Genomic DNA, 25,915 nt, shown 5'->3' with positions numbered 1-25,915 from the left:
TTGTGTTGCTATTTAAGTTCCTTCACAAATATATATTGAATGCTTGCTATATGCCTGACCTTCTAGAAGTTGGGCCAAGGAACAAATAAAATAGTGTCCCTGGCTTTATAGAGCTTACATTCTAGAAGAAAGACAGAAAAATAATCAAATAAGTATATGTCAAATGTCAAAAATAAGTAAATGTCAAATGTCAAAAAATGATAAGAGGTAGAAAATAAGCAGATAACGTTCCCTGGGGATCTTCTGATCTGGAGATGCTTTTCTGAAGAGATGACCATGAGGTCTTGAATGATAGCAAGGAGCTATGTATGTATGTATGTATGTATGTATGTATGTATGTGGTGTGTGTGTGTGTGAGAGAGAGAGAGAGAGAGAGAGACAGAGAAATAGAGAGAGAGAGACAGAGAGAGAGAGCGCCTTGCACTCTGAATTTTCTCCTCACGCTCATCCTTCCAGGTAGCTGGAATTATAGACATGCACCAAGGTACTGGGTTTGGGACCTAGATCTTAAGAAAAACCTGCAAAAGGGCATCCAGGGAGAGTGAATAGAGAGCAAATAGATCTATACAAGAACAAGTTGGTTCATTTCATTTATGATGGAAGAAACTATTAGGCTGGGCAGAACGGACAGAATGATATAAAATGAAATCAGAAAGACAATGTAGTCAGTATATGGAATATATCTTTTCTCTCCTTGCTGTTTCTACCCATCTTACCATAGTCATTTTCAAAAATGAATCAAGAAACAATATGTATAGGGCTGGGAATGTGGCTTAGCAGTAGAGTGCTTGCCTAGCATGCATGAAGCCCTGGGTTCGATTCCTCAGTACCATATAAACAGTTAAAAAGCCAGAAGTGGTGCTGTGGCTCAAGTGATAGAGTGTTAGCCTTGATAAAAAAAGAAACCTAGGGACAATGCACAGGCCCTGAGTTCAAGTCCCAGACTGTCAAAAACCCCCCAATATATCTGTATTTGATATCTATAATACAGCATGCTCCAATACATTTTAGCTGATAGAAGTGAAAATATTATCTCTTTACTAATGTAATTCACTCTTAATTGCACCCTAGTGTAGTTTGTTATTGGAAAACAAAGAGGTGAGAGAATTATAGTCATCATAGCTAACTTTAACTAACCTTAATCTTGACAATATCTGTGGAAGCATTAGGCCAGCAATTTTAGGATTGGGAACACCGTTTACAGATTCAGAGTAACTGTCTCATTGCTTATTTAGCCATAGTATTATAATCAAAATCTACCTTTTAAGTTAGCACATATGTACGAAAGTGATGTGTTATTTTTTAAATTTTATTTTATTGTAAAGATGCTGTACATGAGTAAGGTTATGAGTACATTTCTTGTTGAACATTGTTAATGATTTGTTATTTTTAAGGTGTAATGCAAATGAATATTTACAGGACCAATATGTTCTTATTTATCATTTTCAAAAGTAATTATATCTTGATTACTAGCCTTTTAAACTTAAGTTTTGTAGCTGTCTCTTTAGAAGTCTGGACTATTTTTTTATGTATATATATATATATATATATATGCATATATATATATATATATGTCTGCTTTTATATACATAGTGTTAAGATATTAGTGTTTAAATTTTTTATCAAGTATTTCATAGATTTATTTAGGTTATTGCCATTGCTCATACATCCATTAAAAATGGTAGTTTAAAAATGACCATATTTAAAACAATTACTTATGGTGAAAAAAATATGTAATTTGTTTTACTTTTTTAAAAACAAATTTAGTCTTGGCTAAAATGTATGGTTTTAGAAGTGCTAAGAGGTTTGCTTTTCTTTTTCTTTTTAATATAGCACATAGTATATGTACTTGGAAGAGAGAAGGATTCACTGATTGTATGAAAATGTGGTATATAAAACTTTTTCCACTTTTGGTATAAAATTGCTAACTAAGTGCAGTTTTCATGAAGTATAGGCTATTATGCATATTTAGAAATGCTGGAAGGAAGCATTGCATTTGAAGAAAGCTGGTTTTAATTATTAAGTAGGTATGTGTACTGTTTGTGCTTCTAAATTTATGTTTGCATTTCAAATTCTTGTTAGAGTAATTTATGATGGAAGTAAAAGTCAATAGCAGAGGCCAAATAGTATAGGAAATGTTGTGAAATTGTGGAATTAGGAATGACTTAGAGTGGGGATCTATTTTATCCTCACACATAGAAAGGTAGATAAAAAGGGCTGAGCTCTTTTACAGTATACTTACTAACAGCTATCACCCCTCCCCCCTTCCAGGTGCAAAGCAATATTGAATGAATGGTTTTGTATACTTTCCAACTCTTTTTACTTCGTTAAATCTATGACAAGGTAGTCTGGTTCTTTTTTACTTTAAACAAAGAATTCACATTGAGTTAGTTTATAGATTGTTAAACATTTTAGCCCAGCACTGGTGGCTCATGCCTGTAATACCAGCTACTCAGTAGGCTGAGCTTTGACGATCTCGTTGGAAGTTAGCCCAGGCTGGAAAGTCCCTGAGACTCTTATTTCCAATAAACTACTCAAAAAGCTGTAAGTGGCACTGTAGCTCAAATGCTTGCCTTGAGCAAAAGAATCTCAGGAATAGTGCCTAGGCCCAGAGTACAAGCCCTAGGACGGGTGTGTGTGTGGGGAACCAACCAAACAAACGAACAAAAAATACTCTTAGATTGGTGTCTGATGATACTGTTTAGCATTGTGTTCAATTAGTGTGAACTAACTAGTTGAAGTGCCAGATTACAAAATACTAAGGACTCTATTCCACATTACTTGCTCCCTGGGGACCAGTTCTACCATCTCCACAGTTTCCTTTCTGTGAATGAACCAAGATTCATGGTCTCCAGGTTTTATGACACTAAGAGTTCAGCATCTGAGACAATTTTTCTCCTCCAGCTTCTCAGGTTTTAATCCCTAGTTTTTTTGTATCATTTTCTATCTGGAGTTATACTTGCATTATACCTTAATGTAGAAATGAATGTGTTGTAGTAGTGTATAATGATTAGCTAGTAAGTAAATAATTCCAATGTACGATTTTGGTCTTAAGTAGATCAAATTTTCATGTATCAGTTAAAGGACATCAGACACTTTGTTAAGGCACTTTGTTAAGACATCTCTGTTAAGGCATTCAAAAAATGATTAAAAAAAAAAAAGGAGACTTTTTGTTTGGTTCTTTCCTACATTTTCAGCTTCTTTCTTCCCAGTTCTCTTAGTATTATTGCCTTCATCCTTCCAATCCTTCCAAGTTCCTTGTGTCCAGAGACATTTGTAATTTCCTGCAAATATTTAACAAATGAAAAAAATTCTGATTGTATAGTGTGATATAATACAATGTAGTCCATCAGTGTCAGAGAAACATCTACTTTGGAAGTAGGAGGAATTTGCACCTTTTAAAGAATTCAAATCGGCAAATAAGCACTGTTTATCAGATAGATAACATAACTATGGAGGATCTAGAATCTGAGCTAAAATTTTTTGTGTTTTGTTCCAGTTATCTTATGGATTGCTTATACAGATCATGGAGAAATTGCTGTAGATATGGTGATATAGTCTAGTAAAATTCCTGCTTTCTAGTTTTTCTTATCTTTGAAAGAATTTTAGAGCAAAATTGAAACCTCTTGTACAACTATAATAGAAAACAAATTTAATAATAAAGAATACAAGTTTTAGAGCTTAAAAAATCTATAACAGTTGTATTTTTTACACTTTTTTCTTAGTCTTAATTATGCCTTTTTGTACATGCAATTTTGGGTATTTGCATATATTTGCATGTGCATGTATATGTCCTTGGTTCAAATCTGCTGTTGGTTTGTACTCTAAAATTGTTTTTCCAAGTCTCTCAATGATCTTCTTTTTTTTAAATGTATTTCCATTGCTTGTATTAAGAGAAGTTCACCGGAAATGTCTGATTTACTTTATTATGGGAAGGTTAAAGAAATGTTTTTCAGTACTGAGTTACAATCACTTGTGAAATACTAATAAGTAGATAAGATTTGTTCAGTAAAAATTAAATGTGTATATATCCTATAATTTATCCATCCATTCTTTTATTTTGGTTATGGGGCTTAAACTCTGGGCCCCAGCTTTGATCCTGATCTTCATTTTGCTCAAGGCTAGTGCTCTACCACTTGAGCCACAGCACTACTTCTGTCTTTTTCTGAGTAGTTTTTTGGAGATAAGAGTTTCATGGACTTTCCTGCCTAGGCTGGCTTTGAACCATGATCCTCAGATCTCAGCTTCCTGCGTAGCTAGGATTACAGGCGTGAGCTACCAGCTCTGTGCTCTATTCATTCTTTTAAGTAGAGCCATATGCAAGAGAAATTTCTACCTATGTGTAGAGACCAGGAGAATTAATAACAATATTTAGGGCATAGTTATGGCAACAGTGTTCAACTGAAGGATCTATGTATGAATAGTCAAATGATTAAATAGTATATTCATATATTGGAATGATTCATAGTATAGGTGCCTAAGTTGGTTTTAAGAAATTCAAATTAACTATTTACTAAATGTCAATGCTGTTCCCTGTTTGTAATTAATCAGCTTTAAGTTAGTTATTGTATAATTCTATTGATACTGTATAACAAAAAATCTGAGGATTCCTTACTTCTTTCTTTCATTTTACGTTCATTCAACATTTATTGTTTTTCGAATATAAGTGCTAGTTTTTCTCCCTCCCTGCCTGCCGGCCTCTGCTCCTCTAGAAGTGTTTAGTAGTGATATGTAGTTGAAAGAAAAAGCAAAATTTGTGTAATAACTATATACTTTTGCTAAATATGTTTATTATTTCATTATAAATAGTATAAAATACTCATTTGCTTTCTTTGGGAAACACTAGCCATAATTAGTAAGATAAACTATTAGAAAATGTTCATTGTAGTGAAGCAATGTATTATGGTAGTAGGAAGGGTGTGGCAGGGGCAGATTACCTTCTGGCAGCCAGAAAGCAGAGAGAATGAGACCAAGGACCAAATAGAATCTTTAAGGCCATCTCCTAGTGACCCACATCTCCCAAGTAGGTCCAGCCTCTCAAATAAATTCCATGAGCTGAGGTTCAAGCATTTAACATAGGAGCTTGTAAGGACTCCTTTTTAAAAAAACCTTAACAGAAGCCCTTTTCTCAGATTTGGATAGACCAATTTGGTCTGGCCTCATAATTAATTGACCCCTGTATTGTTACAAAATGTCCTTCTTTGTTTCTGATTATATGTTAATATCTAAAATTTTTAATGACAAGAGCAATGTTATTATTGATTTATTATAAACCAGTATATAAAGAAATAAAAAATAGTATTTTGTTAGGACAGAGGCAAAAAATGGTAGATGACAATGAGGGGTATTGTATAGTCATCCTATAATTATTTAATGCATAGATTAAGCTTGTGTACTTGTAGACTTTCGTGTGAAAAATAAAGGTAATATCAAATTAAAAGAAATAGATTCTCAATGTAATAATATTTAATATTCTTAGTTAATATTTAATCTTCCTAATTAATGGTTTGAGAGCTCAGTGCTATGACTGAGTGACTGAACTCTGTTTTGCTTTCAAATAGTTGAATTGTAACTCTTAACCTCAGTATTTGTGGGTTTGTTTGTTATGACTCTAAATGTCAGAAGATACCTTGTAGAAAAAGATCCTGCTTTTCTTAAGTTTTATATGTTAAAGGAAGAAAAGCATAATGTAACTTAGTCACGATTACACCATGTCACGTTAGATAGAACATGACAGAACATATATTTACAAAAGAACATTCTTCTTTAATGCTAGATGACTGCTCTGAATTTGGAAATGAACCATCTGCTTATCGTTTAAATTCCTGGATAACTTACCAGCCTACATCTCTAAACAGAAGTAACATTCTTCATAACCCTAAACCACTGCTAAGGTCCATTGTCTCCATATGTAATATGTGTTTCCTGTCTACTGAATGAAAACAGATTATGACATTTATGATGTCTAAAAAAGACCAAGTTGATTTCATTAAGATGAAAGAGTGAGTCACAAATTACACTGTCAGCATTTCAAATTGCTACAATACAACTGGGACATATGTATTCACACTTTGGTTAACCACATATCCCCAAACAGTAAGTATGAACACTTGTCTGACATGGTATAAGTAACTACTTATTTGTCAGCTCATACATTTCACATTCATTCAACATTTATTGCTTTTCAGGTATAGGTGCTAGAGTTACAATGATAAGTGAACATGACCTCAGATCTGGTGAGAATTTTAGATGAGTAAGAAATTACTATGTAGTATGTTAAATTGTTGAAGAAAGATTCATTCAGGTGTGCTTAAGTTCCTATTTGAACAAAAATGGTGACTTGAAGCCGGGCGCTGGTGGCTCATGCCTGTAATCCTAGCTTCTCAGGAGGCTGAGATCTGAGGGTTATGGTTCAAAGCCAGCCGGGGCTGGGCACTGGTGGCTCACGACTGTAATCCTAGCAACTCAGGAGGTTGAGATTTGAGGATCACAGTTCAAAACCAGCCTGGGCAGGAATGTTTGTGAGACTTTTATCACCAGAAACTAGAAGTGGTGCTGTGGCTCAAAGTGGTAGAGCACTAGCCTTGAGCTGAAGTGCTCAGGGACAGCCCATAGACCCAGAGTTCAAGCCCCATGACCAACCAAAAAAAAAAAAAAAAAAAGCCAGCGCAGGCAGGAAAGTCTGTGAGACTCTTATTTCAATAAACCGCCAGAAAACTGGAAGTGCTGCTGTGGCTCAAGTGGTAGAGGGGTTGCACTAGCCTTGAGCTGAAGAGCTCAGGGATAGCGGCCAGGCACAGAGTTAAAGCCCCATGACCAACCAAAAATAATAATAAAAAAAGGTGACTTGAAATACAAGTATAAATACAGTTACCTACAAGTGAAGGGTGAGATCGTTGGTAATTAGTTGCTTATTTACCAGTTTATGTTTATGGTACTGATTTTGTTAAATTACAAGTTACATATAGATTACATACTACATACAAGTTACATATACACTAGAGCAGTGGTTCTTAATTGGTGGTTATGTGTAGAATGTTGTAGGGAATGTTTATAATAAACTGCTAAGCCATTTACCACAGTGACTATACTGTTTCACATTCCTACCAGTAAAGCATGAGAGTTATAGGTGCTCCATAATTCCACTCTTACCTGACACTGTCATTTCTTCTGTGATTAGTCATTCCAGTGCATGAGTAGCTATGTCTTATTTTTCATTTAGCTTTTATTTCCCTTAAAGACTAATGATGTTGGACAGCTTTATGTTGACTTTTTGGACATCTATACATATGTGCATGTGTATTTACATATATGCATATATATGTGTGGGTCAAATTTTTTTTTTTAGGAAAGTTAAAATCTTGCTCATTTTGTTTTTGCTAGAATGTCTTAATTACAAGAAATATTTATATATTCTCTATGCAAATGCTTTGTTATGTGTGAATATGTATAGGTGTATGTATATACATACACAGAATATTTTTGAAATCCTTAACTTGCTTTTTCATTTTCTTAATTGAATCCTCAACAGGCTTTTAGTTAGCCAATTTAATCAGTATATCAATTTGAATTGCTACAAACAGCAGTTGTGTTTTGTTTTGCCTATCCTTGGGTTTGAACTCAGAACCTGGGTGCTGTCATTGAGCCTCTTTGTGTAAGACTAGAGCTCTACCACTTGAGCCACAGTGTCACTTCTGGCTTTTTCTTAGTAGTTTATTGGAGATAAGAATCTGAGGAACTTTCCTGCCTGGGCTGCCTTTGAACTGTGATCCTCAGATCCCAGCCTCCTGAGTAGCTAGGATTACAGGCATGAGCCACTGGCCCTGGTTAACAGTTGTGTTTATTTTGCACAACTTGGCAGGCCAGCAGTGGTTTACACTGAATTTCCTCCTGCTGTTCCATTTGACATTGACTGACACAGCCCTTTGAAAGCAGAGGGCCGGAATGTTCAGTCTTGTGAAACTCACTCATATGACTGGCACCTGAACTGGGATTCTCAAAGAGCTATGTTTTGGTAGAGCTGAGGAGTCTCCTTATTTTTGTGTAGCTTCTTGAGCCTTAATTTATATAGTGGCTCTGGGCTCCCAAGGAATAAGTCCCAAGAAACCTTGATTTGAATTATGTTTCTACCTTATTTTATTAAAGTTAAGTTTATAAAAGTGGTTTAAAATGTTCCAGTTTCAAGAGGCAGGACATTCAATGCTACTATTAAAAAGTTGCTTGTGCAATAGGATATATATCATGCCATGCCATGACAAATTGTTTTAATGTTTTGTTCTCTCTCTCCCCATGAATCTAATGGATTTTTGCCTAAACCAAGGTCATGAGGATTTTTCTTCAATGTTCCTACACAGTTTTATGGCTTGTTAAATCTGTGATCCATTTTGAGTTAGTTTATATGCACAGAATAAGGTATGTGTAGCGGTTTAGAATATTTCCATTCAGTTGTTTTAGCTCCACTGCGTGAAAAGACTATTTGTTCCAAAATAAGTGCTTTGGTACAATTGTTTAAAGGTAGTTGGACATACAGTCAAGTGGTCAATTTCATCAGGAATGCCTGCTAGATTTTGATTGTGATTGCTTTGATTTTAGGATCAATTTAGAGATCTGATATTATTGATTCTTCCTGCTTATAACCATGCCATAATTTCTCCATTTATTTGAGTCTTTTATTTTTATTTATTTATTTATTTATTTTATTATTTTATTTTTTGTTGGTCGTGGGGCTTGAACTCTGGGCCTGAGCTCTGTCCCTCAGCTCTTCGCTCAAGGCTAGCGCTCTACCACTTGAGCTACAGCGCCACTTCCTTATTTGAGTCTTTACTGTCTTGTAAGTTTGCATTATAATTTTTAGTATTTAGGTTAAAGTTAGCCCTTCTGCAAAGACAATCATTTTTTTCAGGTCTGAGATTGGCACTTGAACTTGGTACCTAATGCTTTTCCTTATTGGCTAGTGCCCTACCAACTGAACTAAGCCTTCAATTCCAGGGAAATTTCTTAAAATGTTATTTTCCAATCATTGCCAACATAGAGAAAAGATCAAATATTTGATATCAACATTGTGTTTTGTGGGGCTGGGAATGTGGCTTAGTGGTAGAGTGCTTGCCTAGCATGTATGAAGCCCTGGGTTCAATTCCTCAGTACCACATAGAAATAAAAATAGCCAGAAGTGGTACTGTGGATCAAGTGGTAGAGTTCTAGCCTTGAGCAAAAAAAACAAGCTCAGGGACAGTGCCTAGGCCTTGAGTTCAAGCCCTAAGACTGGCCAAAATAACAATAGCAAAAAATTGTATTTTGTGACTTTGCTAAACATTATAGGTAGATCATTTTCCTATTAATTTCTTAGCATTTTTCTGTTTACATAATCATGCCCTGTGTGAGTTTGGAAATTTTTATTACCTTCTTTCTAATGTATGTCTTTTTTACATGTTACTTCACTGGGTAGGGTCTTTGCAAAAGTGATGCCCAGAGTTCAAACACTGTTACTATAAAGCAAACAAGTAAGTAACAAATAAATAGAAATTGCTCATTTTACTTAACAGAGTAGTGACTGAAATTAAACCTCAAATCTCACATACTTGTGGAAAAATACTAAAAAGTTGTTCTTATATTATCATATGCCCCAAAAGAAGAAAACCAAGATGATATAAGGAAAATAATTAATGCTAGAAAACATACCAAATTCTGTGAAACCATACATATTTCCAGGTTCAGGGTACTTTGTGAATCCCAAAGTGGGGAAAAAAAGGTGCTAAAGGTGCTAAAAAAGAAAAGGTGCTAAAATTCAAATGTAAGTGGAAAAAAAACTAAGTATCCAGAACACACACAGACACACAGACACACAGACACACACACACACACACACACACACACACACACACACACACACACACACATTCTCGCTCTTTCTTTCTCTCTCTCTCTCTCTCTCTCTCTTTCAGTAAAACACTATTTTCTTCATCACGAATGAAAACCTGACATGTGGAATAATCCTTTATGCTGAGAAATAGCAGTTCACATCACTAAACAGTCACCTTACAAAGAGTGGCTTTCTTTTTTTTTTTTTTGGTCCAGTCATGGGGCCTGAACTCTGGACCTACGCGCTGTTCCCTCAGCTCTTCAGCTCAAGGCTAGCGCTCTACCACTTGAGCCACAGCGCCACTTCTGGCTTTTTTTCTTTTTGCTTATGTGGTGCTGAGGAATCGAACCCAGGGCCTCATGCATGCAAGGCAAGCGCTCTACCACTGAGCCACCTTCTCAGGCCCTCTTTATATTTTTATATCTAAAACAAAGGTGGGAGGCTGAATTTGGCCTTCAGGCCTTGTTCTTCTAATCCTTGATAAAGAAAGCCACTCTTGGGGCTGTGAAGGTGGCTCAGTGGTAGAGCGCTTGCCTTGCATACATGAGGCCCTGGGTTCAATTCCTTAGCACCACATAAGCAAAAAGAAAAAAGCCAGAAGTGGAGCTGTGGCTCAAGTGATAGAGCACTAGCCTTGAGCTGAAGAGCTGAGGGAACAGCGCCTAGGTCCAGAGTTCAGGCCCCACGACCGGACCACCCCCCCCCCCCCCCCCCCCCCCGCCCTCCAAAAAAAAAATACATATAAAGACACAGCACCATGACTATTACTCATTGTGGCTATTTCAAACTCTAATAGCAGAGTTGAATAATTGGCAGCAAAGACTGTATGGTTCACATAGCAGAAAATCTTTACTATCTATCTGTCTAATTAGACAAAGTGTACAGGGCTACTGATTTAATACAAGCACACAACACACAGTGCATTATATCTACTAGATAAATCCTAGGAAATCAGTTATCAGGATAAATATTCAGAACATTTTTAGTTGTTTACTTTTTTCTCTTAGTATCTTATTTTGAATTTCCTAGTGAGGTATAGATTAGTTACATTCAAGTTGTGCTGCATTCTCATAATTTAACATTTGCCCTGAAAAATTATTTTCTAACATAGTGTTTATGTGTCAACTACTTTATTCCACCAGCTTTCTGTGTGTATGTGTGTGTATGGATAAGAGAGTGTGTGTGTATTTGTATTTGTGTTTAGGAATATTCTAAAGATTGTGACTTCTCATTTAGAAAACTGTAGAAGTAACTTTGCACGTCTCTATAAATTCCATGCTGCATTTTGATAGTGCAGTAAAATTGAGGGAGTTACCCCTCACATTCATAACCTCCACAGTCTGAAGATGCAGGCTTTTTTTTTTTTTTTTTTTTTTGGGTCCCGTCATGGGTCTGAACTCTGGGCCTGGGTGCTGTCCCTCAGCTCTTCAGCTCAAGGATAATGCTCTACCACTTGAGCTACAGCACTACTTCTGGCTTTTTTTTTTTTTTTTCCTGCTTATGTGGTGCTGAGGAATTGAACCCCAGGGCCTTATGCAAGGCAAGTGCTCTACCACAGAACTACCTTCCCAGCCCAGGTGCAGGCTTTTTTTTTTTTTTTTTAATTTAATTTAATTTTTTTGTGAACATACTGTACAGAGGGGTTACAATTACATGGGCAAGATAATGAGTACATTTCTTATCAAGCATTGTAGCCTCCTCCTTTGTTTACCCTTCACATCCCTTCCCAGCCTCCCCCCCCCCCCAAAGTTGTAAAGTTCATTTTCGACATGACAACTTGTACTTCTCATTGTTGCAACGGGTCCACCTGTATCCTTAAATGACTTGTTTTTTCCCTTCTCCTCCACAAATTATACCGATATCAAATATAGTGAAAGCAGAGATTATACTGTGGGGGAGGGACATACAAAGCAACAAAGAAATAATCTTATAAATGCATTAGAAACAAATGCATGAAAGAAATAAAACATTTAAATACATATCTAAGGGTTCATTTTCAGATGCAGGCTTTTTAATGCTAGTTTTGCACCAACAAAGATTTAGGGTTTTAAACTTAAGGATTCCTTAGCAGCTCTTTTTTTTTTTTTTTTTTTTAAACTTTTGCATTACTGATATCCTTGTCCTGAAGTCAAGTATTTTGGTCATTCTCAGAAGATTATTTTGTACTGCAATTCAGAGAGGCTAGGGAGAAGGGAAGAGAAGGACTAGGAAGAAAGGGAAGGCTAAGAGTTTAGTTATATTCATACTCTTTTCCTTTAACACAACTTACAGATCACAATACTTACTCCTAGTCTTATCTTCAGCAGGAACTTTGTTCATTTAGTCTTCACTTTCTTTTCTATATCTAATCTTCCTCCACCTTACTGACCAATGACTTCTACCTGGCTATTTATATTGAATTATTTTCTATCCTCAAGGTATCCTATTACCAGTTTTGTCTCAACTCTGATTCTTTTTCTAGCTACAACTCAGTCTCATTCCTTAGCTTCTCTGTCATGTGTTTCAAAGGAGTTTACATATAGCATTTTGCTATTATATCCTCTAGACCTCATTTTCATACTGCTGTAGTAAAATTGTTGGACACTGTTGAACACTTAAAAAGTTTTAATAAAAGATTTACATAAACTCAGTGCCTGTGGCTCATGTCTGTAATGCCAGCTACTCAGGAGGCTGAAATCTGAGGATTATGGTTCAAAGCCATCCTTGGCAGAGATTCTTAGCTCCAATAAACTACTCAAAAAAGCTAGAAGTGGCGCCTTTGCTCAAGTGGTAGAACAGTAGTTTTGAACAAAAGAAACTCAAGGATAGAACCCAGGTCCAGAGTTCAAGCCCCAAGACTGGCCAAAAGAGAAAAAAAATTTACATGTAGTTTAAATAGTCTGATAGTTTGCAAAGGTACTTGAGAACCTAGGTAATAGTCTTTCCCACCACTTCCATTGCTAAAGCAGCTTCTGCTTTACTTACTCAAATGGAATAAGTTTGCAAACACTCCTCTTCTTGATTCACTGTGCACATTCTTGGCTTCTTTTTTTTGGCGGGGGAGGGGGGGGGGCGGGTCCGGTCCTGGGGCCTGAACTCTGGGCCTGGGCACTGTCCCTCAGCTCTTCAGCTCAAGGCTAGTGCTCTACCACTTGAGCCACAGCACCACTTCCGGCTTTTTTCTTTTTGCTTATGTGGTGCTGAGGAATTGAACCTATGGCCTCAGGCATGCAAGGCAAGTGCTCTACCACTGAGCCACCTTCCCAGCCCCATTCTTGGCTTCTTACACAGCTGATGGGAATTTAGTTTTCCGATACTGTGGTGATGATAGGATATGGAACTCACAGTATAATAATATATCAGTTTTAGATACAATGTCTTATCTGAACCTATCAAATTATATAGATATTGGGGCTGGGGGTTTAGCCCAGCGGAAGGGCGCCCGCCCGGTGCTTGCAAGGCCCTGGGTTCGGTACTCAGCCCTGGAAAAAAAAATTATATAAATATTGTTCATAACTAACCTTCTTTTCTTGATACTCTTCCATCCCTGTAGTTACAGTGTTCTGTATGGATTTTAATTTATTTCCTCTCCAAAGTCATTGGGCATTTGATAGGGTTATTGATTGGTTATTGATTACTTTGGTAAGTCTTCCAACCAAAGGCATAGGATATCTTTACAAATTTTTGTATTTTCTTTAATGTTTTTCAATAATGGCTTGCTCAGTTCAGTGAAGAAAGCTTTTTTCTTTCTTTTTATCGGCACATTTATTTCCTAAGATGTTTTAAATTTTAAATTTTGATGTGATTATATATGAAATTGTTACCTTTTCTTTTCTCATCATTCATCATTAGCTTGGAGAAAGCAATGACTTTCGGGGTGTTTCCTATTATCTGAGATTACTAAATTCTTTTGATTTGAACTGAATCCAGTGGAAAATAAAATTCAGAACAAATAATAATGGGATCCAAATACTACATTTTATGTTAGTTTTGGTTTCTCAGTCCAAGATTATACTTGTCTAAGTGAGCTAATTTGAAGATTTGACCTGAAAGAATGTAAGTATAGCAAAATAACTTTCTGAAACAGTTCAGTATAGCTCTTAATAACATTAAAAGATTGTAAAAATGGTATTTCTGTGGTATTTTAGAATTTCTGGCTCTTATTGTGCTTTATTGGTGTGGTTTGATGGAAGTTGATGTCACACTTTTTTTTTTTAAACTTTTCTGTAGTGAGATTTACTTTTGGGTATGGATGCTACATTTAGCTCTTTGTTTTTTTTTTTTTTTCTTCACAGGCTACAGAAACACTATTTAGAATGGGTGTGGCAAGAGGAGCCATCACAACATTAAGAAATGGAGAAGTAAGATGAGAATTTTGAAATAATTATTCGTGTTAATTCATACTTTACAATGTCTAAAATATAAAATGTGAATTCTGTAGGATTTGTGTAACAAACAAATACTTGATACATGTGAGTATATGTGTACAGATCAGTTTTAGTTTATTGTTTATGAGAATCAGATCTTTTGTTGAAAATAAATTGCTCAATGTTTGCTAATTGTTTTTACTCTTAAAAGAAAATAACATGTCAATCATAACATATATATATATATATATATATATATATATATATATATATATATATATATATCCTCCATCCCCTGGTCCTGGACCTTGAACTCTGCCTGTCCCTAAGTTCTTTTTGCTCCAGGCTAGCACTCTACCACTTGAGCTTTGGCACTACTTCCATTTGAGATTATGAGTCTCATGGACTTTCTTGCCCTGGCTGGCTTCTAACCATGATCCTCAGATCTCAGCCTCTTGAGTGGCTAAAATTATAGGGGTGAATCACCAGCACCTGGTTTCTGCATACATATATTTTTAATGAAAATAATCTTTTTGTTTTCTGTGTGTGCTGGTCCTATGGCTTGAACTCAAATACGATTCTTGAATTTAGTTCTTTATTATTTATTCTAATATTTATAATTCAATACTTAAATATTAATATGTGAATAGAATTTGATTTGTATTTTCATTCTAAATTTGAGTAGTTGATATATTTACTTATTAGGCACAATTATGGCATCACTTAAAAAGCATTACACCCTCAAACAATAAATTGCATATTGGCTATATATATATATATATTTTTTTTTATTTTTATTTTTCTGGTCCTGGAGTTTGACCTTAGGGCCTGGGCAATCTGCCTAAGCTTTTGTACTTATGGCTAGCACTCTACCAGTTGAGCCACAGTTCCATTTATTTCTCTTTTGGTGCTTAACTGAATATAAGTCTCATAAGCTTTCTTGCCTGGGCTGGCTTTGAGTTGTAATCCTTAGATCTCAGATGTTTGAATAACTAGGAATACAACTGTGAGCCACTGGCACCCGCACTTTGTTATAGTTTTAATATGTATTTTGTTTATGAATTGATGAGTAAGTTGTTTATGAATGGATGAGTAAGTTGATATATGTAGTACTACTTGAGAAAAGAAAAAATTCTAGGTAATAAGATTAAATTTGTTTGTCTGCCTAAATGTCTGAAAACAAAACTTTAGGTTTTATCAAGGGAACAGTAAACTTTTGACATTTATGTTATAGGAAGTTTTGTGGAAATATATCCAACATAGTTTTTGGTTTTTATAGTTGCAAATACTGTATTTCTACTGACCTTATTCATCCTCTTTTCATCTGCCTTTTTAGCCCAAACCCTTCCTACTGCTACCTACCCCATTGAGCCTGTTTCTCTTTCCCTACTTCCCATGCCCCTATAAATCATCAGCTTTCACAGTGCTTAGCATTCTGTTTCTAAAAACAAGAGCTTTGTGTCATTTAATCAGTGGGGCTTGTCACCAGTTGATAGTTTTCACATGTTAACCCCTTAAATTATGAGATGTCTTAAAAGTCTGTGATATTTCAGGGTTGGCAAAATAATGTTTTCTAGTTGAAAAATATAGAGTGACTTGTGGTAAGCATTCAGTAAATGGTAGCTAAGTCAGAAGTTAGCTAGCCCAGTACTGCAAAATATTTGTTAAGTGAAGAGTAATTGGTAATTTTATAACAATAATATTAGATGGAGAAATGAAGATTGGTATGTTTTACTTATTTCAGTTCCTGTCAGAGTGAATTTGTTATCTGGATAGAGGATGACAGTGCTCTTTTCATACTTTTTCTTTTGTCTTTCTGGCTTTGATATTGCATGTTGTCTTATGGAACATTTCTGTTAGATGTTTTAAGACATTGTGAGACTAGAAAACATTTTTCATTTTAAGTATACTCATGCTCTATTACTTTAAAATTATAAAGTTTATTAAGATGCTAATTATTTGTGGCATTCATTTTTAATAGCATAATGAATATTATGTTCATTATATGAAAAAGTGTGAATTTACACATGTGATATTTTCTCATATTTATAAAATTACTTAGGTGCTGGTTGTGGTGTCACATACCTGTAAACTGCTAGCTAGGTAATTGGTGGAGTTAGGAAAAGATTACAGTTTGAGGTTAGTCCAGGCAAAAAGTAATGACCCTAACTCAACAAATAATGACCCTAACTATTATCTATCACTATCTATCTATCTATCTATCTATTTATCTATCTATCTATCTCACTTAACATAATTTTTCCAGGACTTCCATTTATTTGCAAGTAATAAAATATTCTCCTTCAGAGATGTTGAGGATTTCTTCATGTTTGTATTGACTATTTTTATTTCATCTGAGAAGTCTTTGGCTCATTTGCCCATTTATTAATTGGGTTATTAATTTTTGGGGGCTTTAGTTTCTTGAGCTTTTTGTATATTTTCAATATTAGGCCATTGTCTGACGTAGCTGGCAAAGATCTCTCATTCTGTAGGCTATCTTTTTAGCTTATTAATCATGTCCATTGCCATGCAGAAACTTCTTAGTTGAATACAATCACATTGGTCATTTCTTTCTTACTCTTTTTAAGAAGGATGAAACCTCTAATGTCCATGGACTTAATATATTCCCATTGTTAACTTGATTAGCTTAATCCCATTGTTCATATTTCCAAAGGAAATTCAAAGAAGTAAAAAGAATTCTGACCATTCCAGAATGTTTCCTGTTATCTTTTTCAAGTCTATTCTTTTTTTTTTTTTGAGCTATTTCTGTGTTGGTTGCAGTAATCTATTAGATGTAACCTATAGAAGTTATATATTTTTTTTCTTGAGCAGGAGCTCAAATAAAACTTTTTTTTTGGGGGGGGTCCTGTCATGAACTCTGGACCTGGGCGCTGTCCCTCAGCTCTTCAGCTCAAGGCTAGCACTCTACCACTTGAGCCACAGTGCCACTTTCAGCTTTTTTCTTTTTGCTTATGTGCTGAGGAATTGAACCCAGGGCCTCAGGCATGCAAGGCAAGCACTCTACCACTGAGCCTCCTTCCCAGCCCTCAAATAAAACTTTTAAGCAAAAGCACATGAGAAAATGAATGGCATCCAGAGAAGGAGAGAGGAGGTAAGTATGGAGAAGGATCTTGAGAAAGGAGAAAGGAGAAATGTTAAGGCCTATGGAGGTTATAACAAGCAAGATAAATACAAAGATGATGTCTTAAACCTATCTCTAATATATTGGCATGGAATGAGTTTGGTCATAAAGCAGAAAGTCTGAGATAACTGAATGCCTGACATCATTTGTGAGTGATGAAATATAAAGGAGTTTTCCAAGAGGTTTTGGAATTGCTATCTTGTTTTTACAGATGATTTTTATTTCTTACACACATCAATCTGGATGGTATAGATTTTGAACTTCCAAGGGTAGTTCAAGAAATAATGCAGTTCAAGGTCTTAAGTATGATGTTGATTCATTTCCAGTTCTCCATTTCGTGAATCAAAACATCATTAAAAATTTGACAGTTGCATTAAGTTTTTACCATTTTTATATTCTTATGCCAATAAAATTTTCATCCCTGTCAGAGTTACATCATAAAACATTGAACTTCAGAACTCATATTTTCCTAGAACATTTTGTTTTTGCCATTAAATCTTCTTCAAGTAGCTCATCATATTATATGTTCTAACACTTTTTCATACTTCTGAGGAGTAGAATTTATTTTGAAAATTTTGCAGCAGAAGAAAAAAGTCTAAGAGCCAAACAGATTTTGGAAAGTATCAATCACAGTGTTTAAGTTTGATAGTCTTATCCAGATCAACTCTGTATGTGCCTTTCTGTATTGAGATAATTGTGAATTCTTTTTGCCAGACTGTTCTAAAACTCCTCAAGCTCCCTTCATATCTTAGCCTCTTGAATAGCTGGGAAATAGGTATGCTAGCCACCAAACCTAGCTCTATGCTTTGAAATAAGCTAACTTTATATTAACAGATATGCTATCTGTTCAGATATAAGAGTAATTATTCTGTAATTGTATCCTTAAAATAATATCTGGAAAAAGTCTGCTTAAGTATGGGCCATGTAGGTTTTATTTTTCAAAAATTGGAAGGTCTCTTAAGATAGCATCAGCTTATTTTGATTCTAATAAAAACTTTAGTCTAAGAAGATAATTATTCCCACATGGATAAGGTCAACCTTGTTCTGACAACCTTCCCTATGCTAATAACCAATAAACTTAAACTTTCATATATTGCTTATAGAATTAAATGTGGTTGTAATACAGACTCTATTTTAAAATTCAATTCTTTGGCTATATAGAAAATATTTCCTTTGAACAAAGAATGCCAAAGCAATTTATGTGTAGTATTAAGATGAACTCAACAGCTGGTAACCTAAGCTCTGGGCATTGAAGATATCTGGAGGCTATGAAAAAGATCATTTAGGTAGCTCGAAGAGTGGTGTGATTTGAGAAGAAACTGATTTAGTGATTTTTTTGTAGCACTGGGTTAAGTGTAGTACCTGAATCTGAAGTCAGGTAATAGTGGGGTGGCAGTTAATGAGTAGAAAATGACGTTGACTAGGTTTTATAACTTCAGAAGGAGAATTCAAGGAGAATAGCAAGGAGGAAAACTCAGAAGCTGAAAACAATGAATATCTAGAGCCTTTCCCTTTCCTTGCTAATTGCTTGAAGTGTTCTATCAGCCATTACTAAATGCAAGTTTGACTTGTATATATGTATATTAAGTATAGAACTATATGTAGTTTTAGTATATGCAACAATTCTTTTGATATAACTTACAGTAATAGATTTTAAGACCATTAAGTGAAAGAACAGTTGAGGGGCTAGGAATGTGGCTTAGGTAGGCCTGGCATGCATGAAGCCCTGCGTTTGATTCTTCAGTACCACATTAACAAGAAAAGCCAGAAGTCTCGGTGTGGCTCAAATGGTAGAGTGCTAGCCTTGAGCAGAAGTATCTCAGGGACAGTGCGCAAGCCTTGAGTTCAAGTCCAGGACTGACCCTCCCCCCCTCCCCCCAATAAAAGCAAAACAAAAAACAGTTGAAAGAGATCTTGAAGTTCTTGGAAATACATGCAAATACAATCCATCTTACATGTGTGAAAATTGTTAGTCTGATTTTGTAGTGCTAATTTTGGTAGAGTTCTTCTCTAAATCTAATGGAGTATTCTCATGACATTGGAAACACTTTATTTCTTAATTTTTCAATAGTTATAGTAATGTATGTATGTATGTATGTATGTATGTATGTATGTATGTATGTATGTATGTATGTATGTATGTCATGGGGCTTGAAATCTGGGCCTGAACACTGTCCCTCAACTCTTCAGCTCAAGACTAGCGTTCTACCACTTGAGCCAATGTGCCACTTCCGGTTTTCTGAGTGGTATATTGGAGATAAGAGTCTCATGGACTTTCCTGCCTGGGCTGGCTTTGAACCACGATCCTCAGAGCTCAGCCTCCTGAGTAGCTAGGATTACAGGTATAAGCCACTGGTGCCCGGCTTAAGAGTTAAAAAAAAATTTTTTTTTTGGTCAGTCGTGGGGCTTAAACTCTGGGCCTGGGCACTGTTCCTGAGCTCTGCAGCTCAAGGCTAGCGCTTTACTATTTGAGCCACAGCACCACTTCTGGCTTTTTCTGCTTATGTGATGCTGAGGAATAGAACTCAGGGCCTCATTCATGCAAGGCAAGCACTCTACCACTGAGCCACCTTCCCAGCCCCTATAGTATTTATTTTTTGCTGTTGATTGTGATAGTATAGAATGGAGAAATAAAATGACTATAATTTTTTAATGACATACATTTTGCTGATTAGACTTTCAAAATAATTTTATTGAAGTGTAATTTTCATACAATAAATTGCTCTCTTTTAACCCATATAGCTTAGTTGATTTTTAAAAATATGTTTATGGAGTTACATATCTAGCCATCATCAAATCAGTTTTAGAATATTTTATTGTTTAGAAATACTGGTTGCTCTCCATGACTACTGCTATTCACAGCTCCTGCTCACCACTGAATGTTTTGTTTCTTGTTTTGTCCTTGTCTCCCCACCATGTCTGAAAGTTTGATACCTGCCTTTCAGACAAGTGCTGCTATTTTAACTGGACTCCATGTGGTTAAGAGCTCTGACTGCTAGGTAACTACTTCCATTGCACATACCAGCCATGTGAAAAGGTTTGTAGGGTGGATTCCCACAAACCTTTTAGGTCATTGTCTAGAATGATTCATAGAATTTGCTGGCAATGTAATGAGAGTTTTAATAGAAAAATATACCCAGAACCAGGTCTGGAAAGCAAGCTCGATGCAGTTTCCCTGCCTTCTCTCTATAGAGGAAGAGAACATCACCTCCGTTTGTACATCATTGTATTCACCAGTGATGACACTCTTCTATTTCAATATTCAGCCTTGTAGTGGAGACTTTATTACATATGAATAATTGTACCTTGTCACATGTCCACTGGCTGGTTAACTCATTGATATTTTCAGTGTTTGTTTGTAACCATTCAAGAAATGTGTGGTGGTGTCTTACTGAGGCTATTACTTTCATTTCCCTAATGACTAATGATGTTTGGCCTCTTTTCATAGTGGTTATCAGCTATTTGTATGATTTGCGGAATGGCTGTAAACAATTTTTTGTTTAGTTTTTCATTGGCCTCATTTGTCTTGAGTTGTAGATGATTTATTTTGATTTTTTAGCATAAAAGTCAAAATTATAAGATATGAAAATACTTTTTATCAGTTTTCAACCTGTCTGTCCATTTTTGGTAGTCATGGGGTTTGAACTCTCTGTATGGGTGCTGTCCCTTAGCTCTTCAACTCAAGGCTAGCACTCTACCACTTGAGCCACAGTGCCACTTCTGGTTTTCTGGTGGTTTATGGAGATAAGAGTCTCATGGACTTTTCTGCCTACGTTGGCTTTGAACTGCAATCCTCAGATCTCAGCCTCCTGAGTAGCTAGGATTACAGGTGTGAACCACCGATGCCAGCTGAAAGTTCTAAGTTTTGATGAAAGTTTTATTTTATACTGTTTTTTTTTTTTTTTGGTCGGTCGTGGGGCCTGAACTCTGGGCCTGGGCGCTGTCCCTCAGCTCTTCAGCTCAAGGCTAGCGCTCTACCACTTGAGCCACAGCGCCACTTCCGGCTTTTTTTTTTTCTGCTTATATGGTGCTGAGGAATCGAACCCAGGGCTTCAGGCATGCAAGGCAAGCACTCTACCACTGAGCCACCTTCCCAGCCCTATTCTATACTGTTTTTATGTGCTATATATTTTTTGTATCATATTCAAGAAAATTTTACCTAGTCCATTGTCACAAAATCTTCCCCTGTGGTTTTCTCTTTCTAACAAGCTTTATAATATTTGCTTTTTCATTTCAGTCTATGACCTATTTTGAATTTCATTTTGGAAATGGTGAAAAGTGAAAGCCCAAGTTTGTCTTCTTCCTCCTCATTACTGTTACTGATATTGCATATATATCCAGTTGTAATAGCAGTATTTTTTTCCTGAAAAACTTATTCAATGTTTCATGAATTTCCTAGTCACTCTTGTCTTAACCAATTGAGCATAAATGTCAGTGTTTATTTCTAGAATTTTTGTGGTTGTGAATTGGCTGAGTAGGAGAAAGCAGTTTACTTATCTCTTGAATGATTACAATTGGACATGTTGGATGAAATACAGAATACCACTGTTTGAGATCCCCAAAGTGCAAATGATAACAGGAGGATTGGGATTGGGAGATCAAAACTAGATGTGACTGATACTGATGAGCTTCTTGTTCACCCTCCTTATCTCCCAACGTGGACTCCAGGGATTCCTGAAAAGTGTCCAAGATCCTTTTTCACTGTGCATGGTAAAAGGAGGCTTAAGGGAAACCACTGTTTCTGTTTGTTTTGTAATTTCATTGTGGTATTTATCTTATGGTGAGACCCTGGGAAATCCTAATCATGAGGGTGTCCTCCTGTGGTGGTGGTCATAGTGGCAATTCAGGAATTTAAAACTCTAACATACCAATTGACAATAGAAACTGGAGGAAGGATTCTTATAGTTCAAACAGCATGAGGAGAGGATCTGTGAGTTTTTTCTGCCCTATTTTTCTTTCCACTACATTCTTAAGGCATAAGTAGTTTGAGAAACACATGTCAGTGTGAGGAAACAAAAATATAGGGCTTAGAGTCAGAAATTCAAGAATCAAGAAAAGAATGTGTGGGAAATTGAGAAGAGGAAGGAGACAGAAAAGCATGACCTAATTATACCTGTATATAAAGTACCAGACTCCCTGAGCTGAGCATGTGTGGAAATTTCTCAAGAAATCATAATAAAGAGCTTTAGAACTGAATTATTGTGTAGATTGATCTCTAACTCCCTTGGCCCAGATTGTCATTTAGAGGACAGATGAGTAGAGAGTAAATGGCACTGAAAAGACTTGGTAAAATAAACTGACATTGAAATAGTCTATAGCGTGCAAGTGGGACATGTCTTTCCAACTTGGTAGAGTTGATTGCCTAGATCAACAGTAACTACAACCTTGAAAATGAAAAGTACCAAATAAATTTTCTAGATGCCTGAGAGTCTTCAGCATAAACAAAAAATACCATCATGCAATGGTAAAAGTCTCTGGGACATAGCCCAATATTATTTGACACACTAAGAACCAGGGATATCACAAATAATTATAGAGAAAAGAATAGTTAGCAAATACCTTCCTTGAGATGACCTAGAAATTAGGATTAGAGTAGGATCTTTCTCTTTCTATAGACAACAGTGGAATTTTTGAAATAATGGAAAGATTGACGTTTCCAGAAAAGAAGTAGAAAGTGTTAAAGTTTCAAATAGAAAAAATAACTCAAGTACTAATTCTAAGTTCATTAATATAAAATAATTTCTAATCCACTAGATGAGTTCAGTATCCGACTAGAGATGACAACAAAAACATTAAGTTGAAAAGATCAGGAGAATTTGTATAACCTGAGAATTTATTACTCAGTAAAGACTAACTAAAATGAGCAGAGCCTAGAGATCTATGGGAAAATAGAAAATGTTTACCGGAGATTGGGAGTGGAGGAGGGAGGGGGTGATTGTAAAGGACAGACCAATGGATTTTTGAGTGATGGATGCATTCTGTATCATGATGCTTGGCAGATACAGAATTGAAACATCATCTATTCTGTAAGTATCTCTCCATTCATACATGACTGATTACATTTGTCAAAACCTATACACACCTACACTCCAAAAAGAACAATACTGTCAAATGAATTACAAACATTTGAAAGTGATTCCTAAACAAAGTCTATTGTAAGGCAAAGCAGTTAGAACTTGGCAGCTCTTACACTATCCCCTTGGCTATTGAAAATTAAGAGGATAATTAAAGGAGTTAGTTGAATGTTTTTCTTAGGAATATGGAATCATTGTCATTTATTATGCATTTGTTGTTTAAGATGGGTTCTTTCATTGTCTAGGCTGGTAATTGCTGTACTCAAGCTTTCTTTTTGCCTTCACCTCCTAAGTAAATGGAACTGCATCTGGCTCTATATTTCTGTATGATGTAAAAGTGTTCAATTTCCTTTTGAATGAGTTTGTTGTGGCTTGTGTTTGGAACAGGTATAACAGGCCTTTTTACTTTTTAACTGAGTATATGAGGAATGTGGAAAATATTTGCCAAAAATAAAGATTCAGAATAGTGTTTTTATATGTAAGGGATATTAACAAAATTAAAATAAAGTCTTTGTTTATTGTCTTTCCCTGAAAACTTGTTTTAGTAAGTTGATATGCCCAAAGAAATGCTTTATATTTCCTATTAATAATAAAGATAAACAGTGCACATTTTGTGTGCTATGTGCTGTATTTAAATTAAGAATATAGAAAGTAACAAGTGTTCTCTTGTTTGTTGAATTGCTTCTTGTTCTTGTGGATGTTTTCCATATGTTACAGGTTGCTATAATAATTACACATAGCTGTTATAACGAAAAACTTAAGTAATAGTGTGTGTCTCTTAAGTATTATGACTTGTAGATGCTATGAAATAGGTGTTTGGAAGCAGTTATTTGTCTCCTTGGATCTCCAATACATGGGATAGGACAAATATTTGCCTGCCTGCTTTCTTTCCTCCCTTCTTTTACTCCTTTCTTCCCTCCTTCCCTTTCCCTCCCCTTCCCTTCCCATTTCTCTTTCTCTCTCTCTTTCTGTCCTTCATCCCTCCCTCCCCCATCTTTTCTTCTCCTTCTCCTTCCTCTTCCCATTCCCCTCCCCTTCCATTTGATTTTTAAAGTAATTTATTTTACTGTGTACCTGTGGCACATACCCATAACCTAGGTAATCAGCAGGCAGAGATATGAGGATCAGTGGTTCAAAGCCATCCTGGGTAGGGAAGTCTGTGAGACTCTTATCTCCAGTTACCACTAGAAAGCTGGAAGTAGAGCTGTGGCTCAAGTGATACAGTCCAGCCTTGATTGAAAAAGCTAAGGGACAGCTCCCAGGCCCAGAGTTTAAGATCTAGTACCGGCACCCTATAAAAAAGATAAGATAAAATAAAATAAAATGTTAATATAATGGTGGTATCTGATGCTTAGAACTTACTATTTTACTTAATGGCAGATTATATTTGCCTTAAGAACTTTTTTCTTTAGAAAATGATCTTATTTTTAAATTGTGTTCTAGATCCACATTAGTTGTATTGATTGACATGTTCCCTGCTTGAATAGATGTTACTTAAAAATATTTCATTTGTGTTTTTAAATTATTTTCTTGAATAGATGCTGTTAAATACCTGAAATGTGTTTTTTCCTATAGCTAGTTTTTATTTACATAGGTGGCAAGTAAAATTAGCACTTGGTCTTAACATGTATTTGATGGAAATAGTCTTAACAAGCTTTTTGTTTTTCTTTCACTGGGTTTTATCCACTTTTACTTCTGTAGATTGATGTTAAAGAAGGACAGTGAGACAAAGTAGTTATTAAGGCAGGAAGCTCTGTTGCATTATAATTTTAGCTGTTTGAAAGTCTGTTTTCTTTTTTGATGTACCTGAGTACCCAGGGACTTGAATACGTTAGCAAGCACTATAACATTTGAACCATACCCCTGCAACACTTTTGTTTTTGTTGTTTGCTCTTTGAAATAGAGTTTCTCTGACTTTACCTGGGCTGGATATAATCTTGCTATCCTTCTACATTCAACAACTGAGTAGCTGGGATTACTGGTATGTGCCAAGATATCCAGTTTAAATAAATTTTTTAAATTTTTATTTATTTTTTATTGTGAAAATACTGTACAGAGGGGTTACAATTAGATGGGCAAGATAATGAGAACATTTCTTATCAAGCATTGTAGCCTCCTCCTTTGTCTGTTATAAATTTGTAATTATTGCAGCATTTGTTTTTATCCTTTATATTTTATATTAAAGGCAAGTAAAATTTAGCTACTAATGATTTAGAAAAAAGACATTTCAGATAAATTAATGAAAGTTAAAAAACTTTTAAAAAATAGTAGAGTTTAAGACTAGCTTAATATAGTTTAATACATGGTGGCCTTTGCCTACCATGCATGAAGCCCTGAATTTGATCCCTACCTCTAAAAAAGGAAAGAAAAAAGTTAAAGCTTTAAACACATACTTGTATTTTATATGCTATGCAAATACACATTTCTCCCTAAGGATCCTAGTCTGTACTGGTCACTTTGCCTTGCCTTTGAATGGTTTTTAGTTTCCATACAG

General features: G+C 35.5%; 1 protein-coding gene across 1 annotated transcript in view; it reads left to right on the top strand.

The window, feature by feature from the left end:
- Positions 1–25,915, top strand: part of Tmem135 (transmembrane protein 135) — a 229,025-nt gene that overhangs the window by 78,890 nt on the left and 124,220 nt on the right. Inside the window, exon 5 of the mRNA XM_042687831.1 lies at positions 14,134–14,199. Coding sequence (XP_042543765.1) covers positions 14,134–14,199 — 66 coding nt within the window. The remainder of the gene's footprint in view (positions 1–14,133; positions 14,200–25,915) is intronic.

Source organism: Dipodomys spectabilis, unplaced genomic scaffold, assembly GCF_019054845.1.
Source record: "Dipodomys spectabilis isolate Male_0828 unplaced genomic scaffold, ASM1905484v1 ptg000003l, whole genome shotgun sequence".
NCBI classification, from domain to species: domain Eukaryota; kingdom Metazoa; phylum Chordata; class Mammalia; order Rodentia; family Heteromyidae; genus Dipodomys; species Dipodomys spectabilis.
Note: the sequence above shows the minus strand (reverse complement) of the source record. Positions and strands in the feature narration are given on the sequence as shown.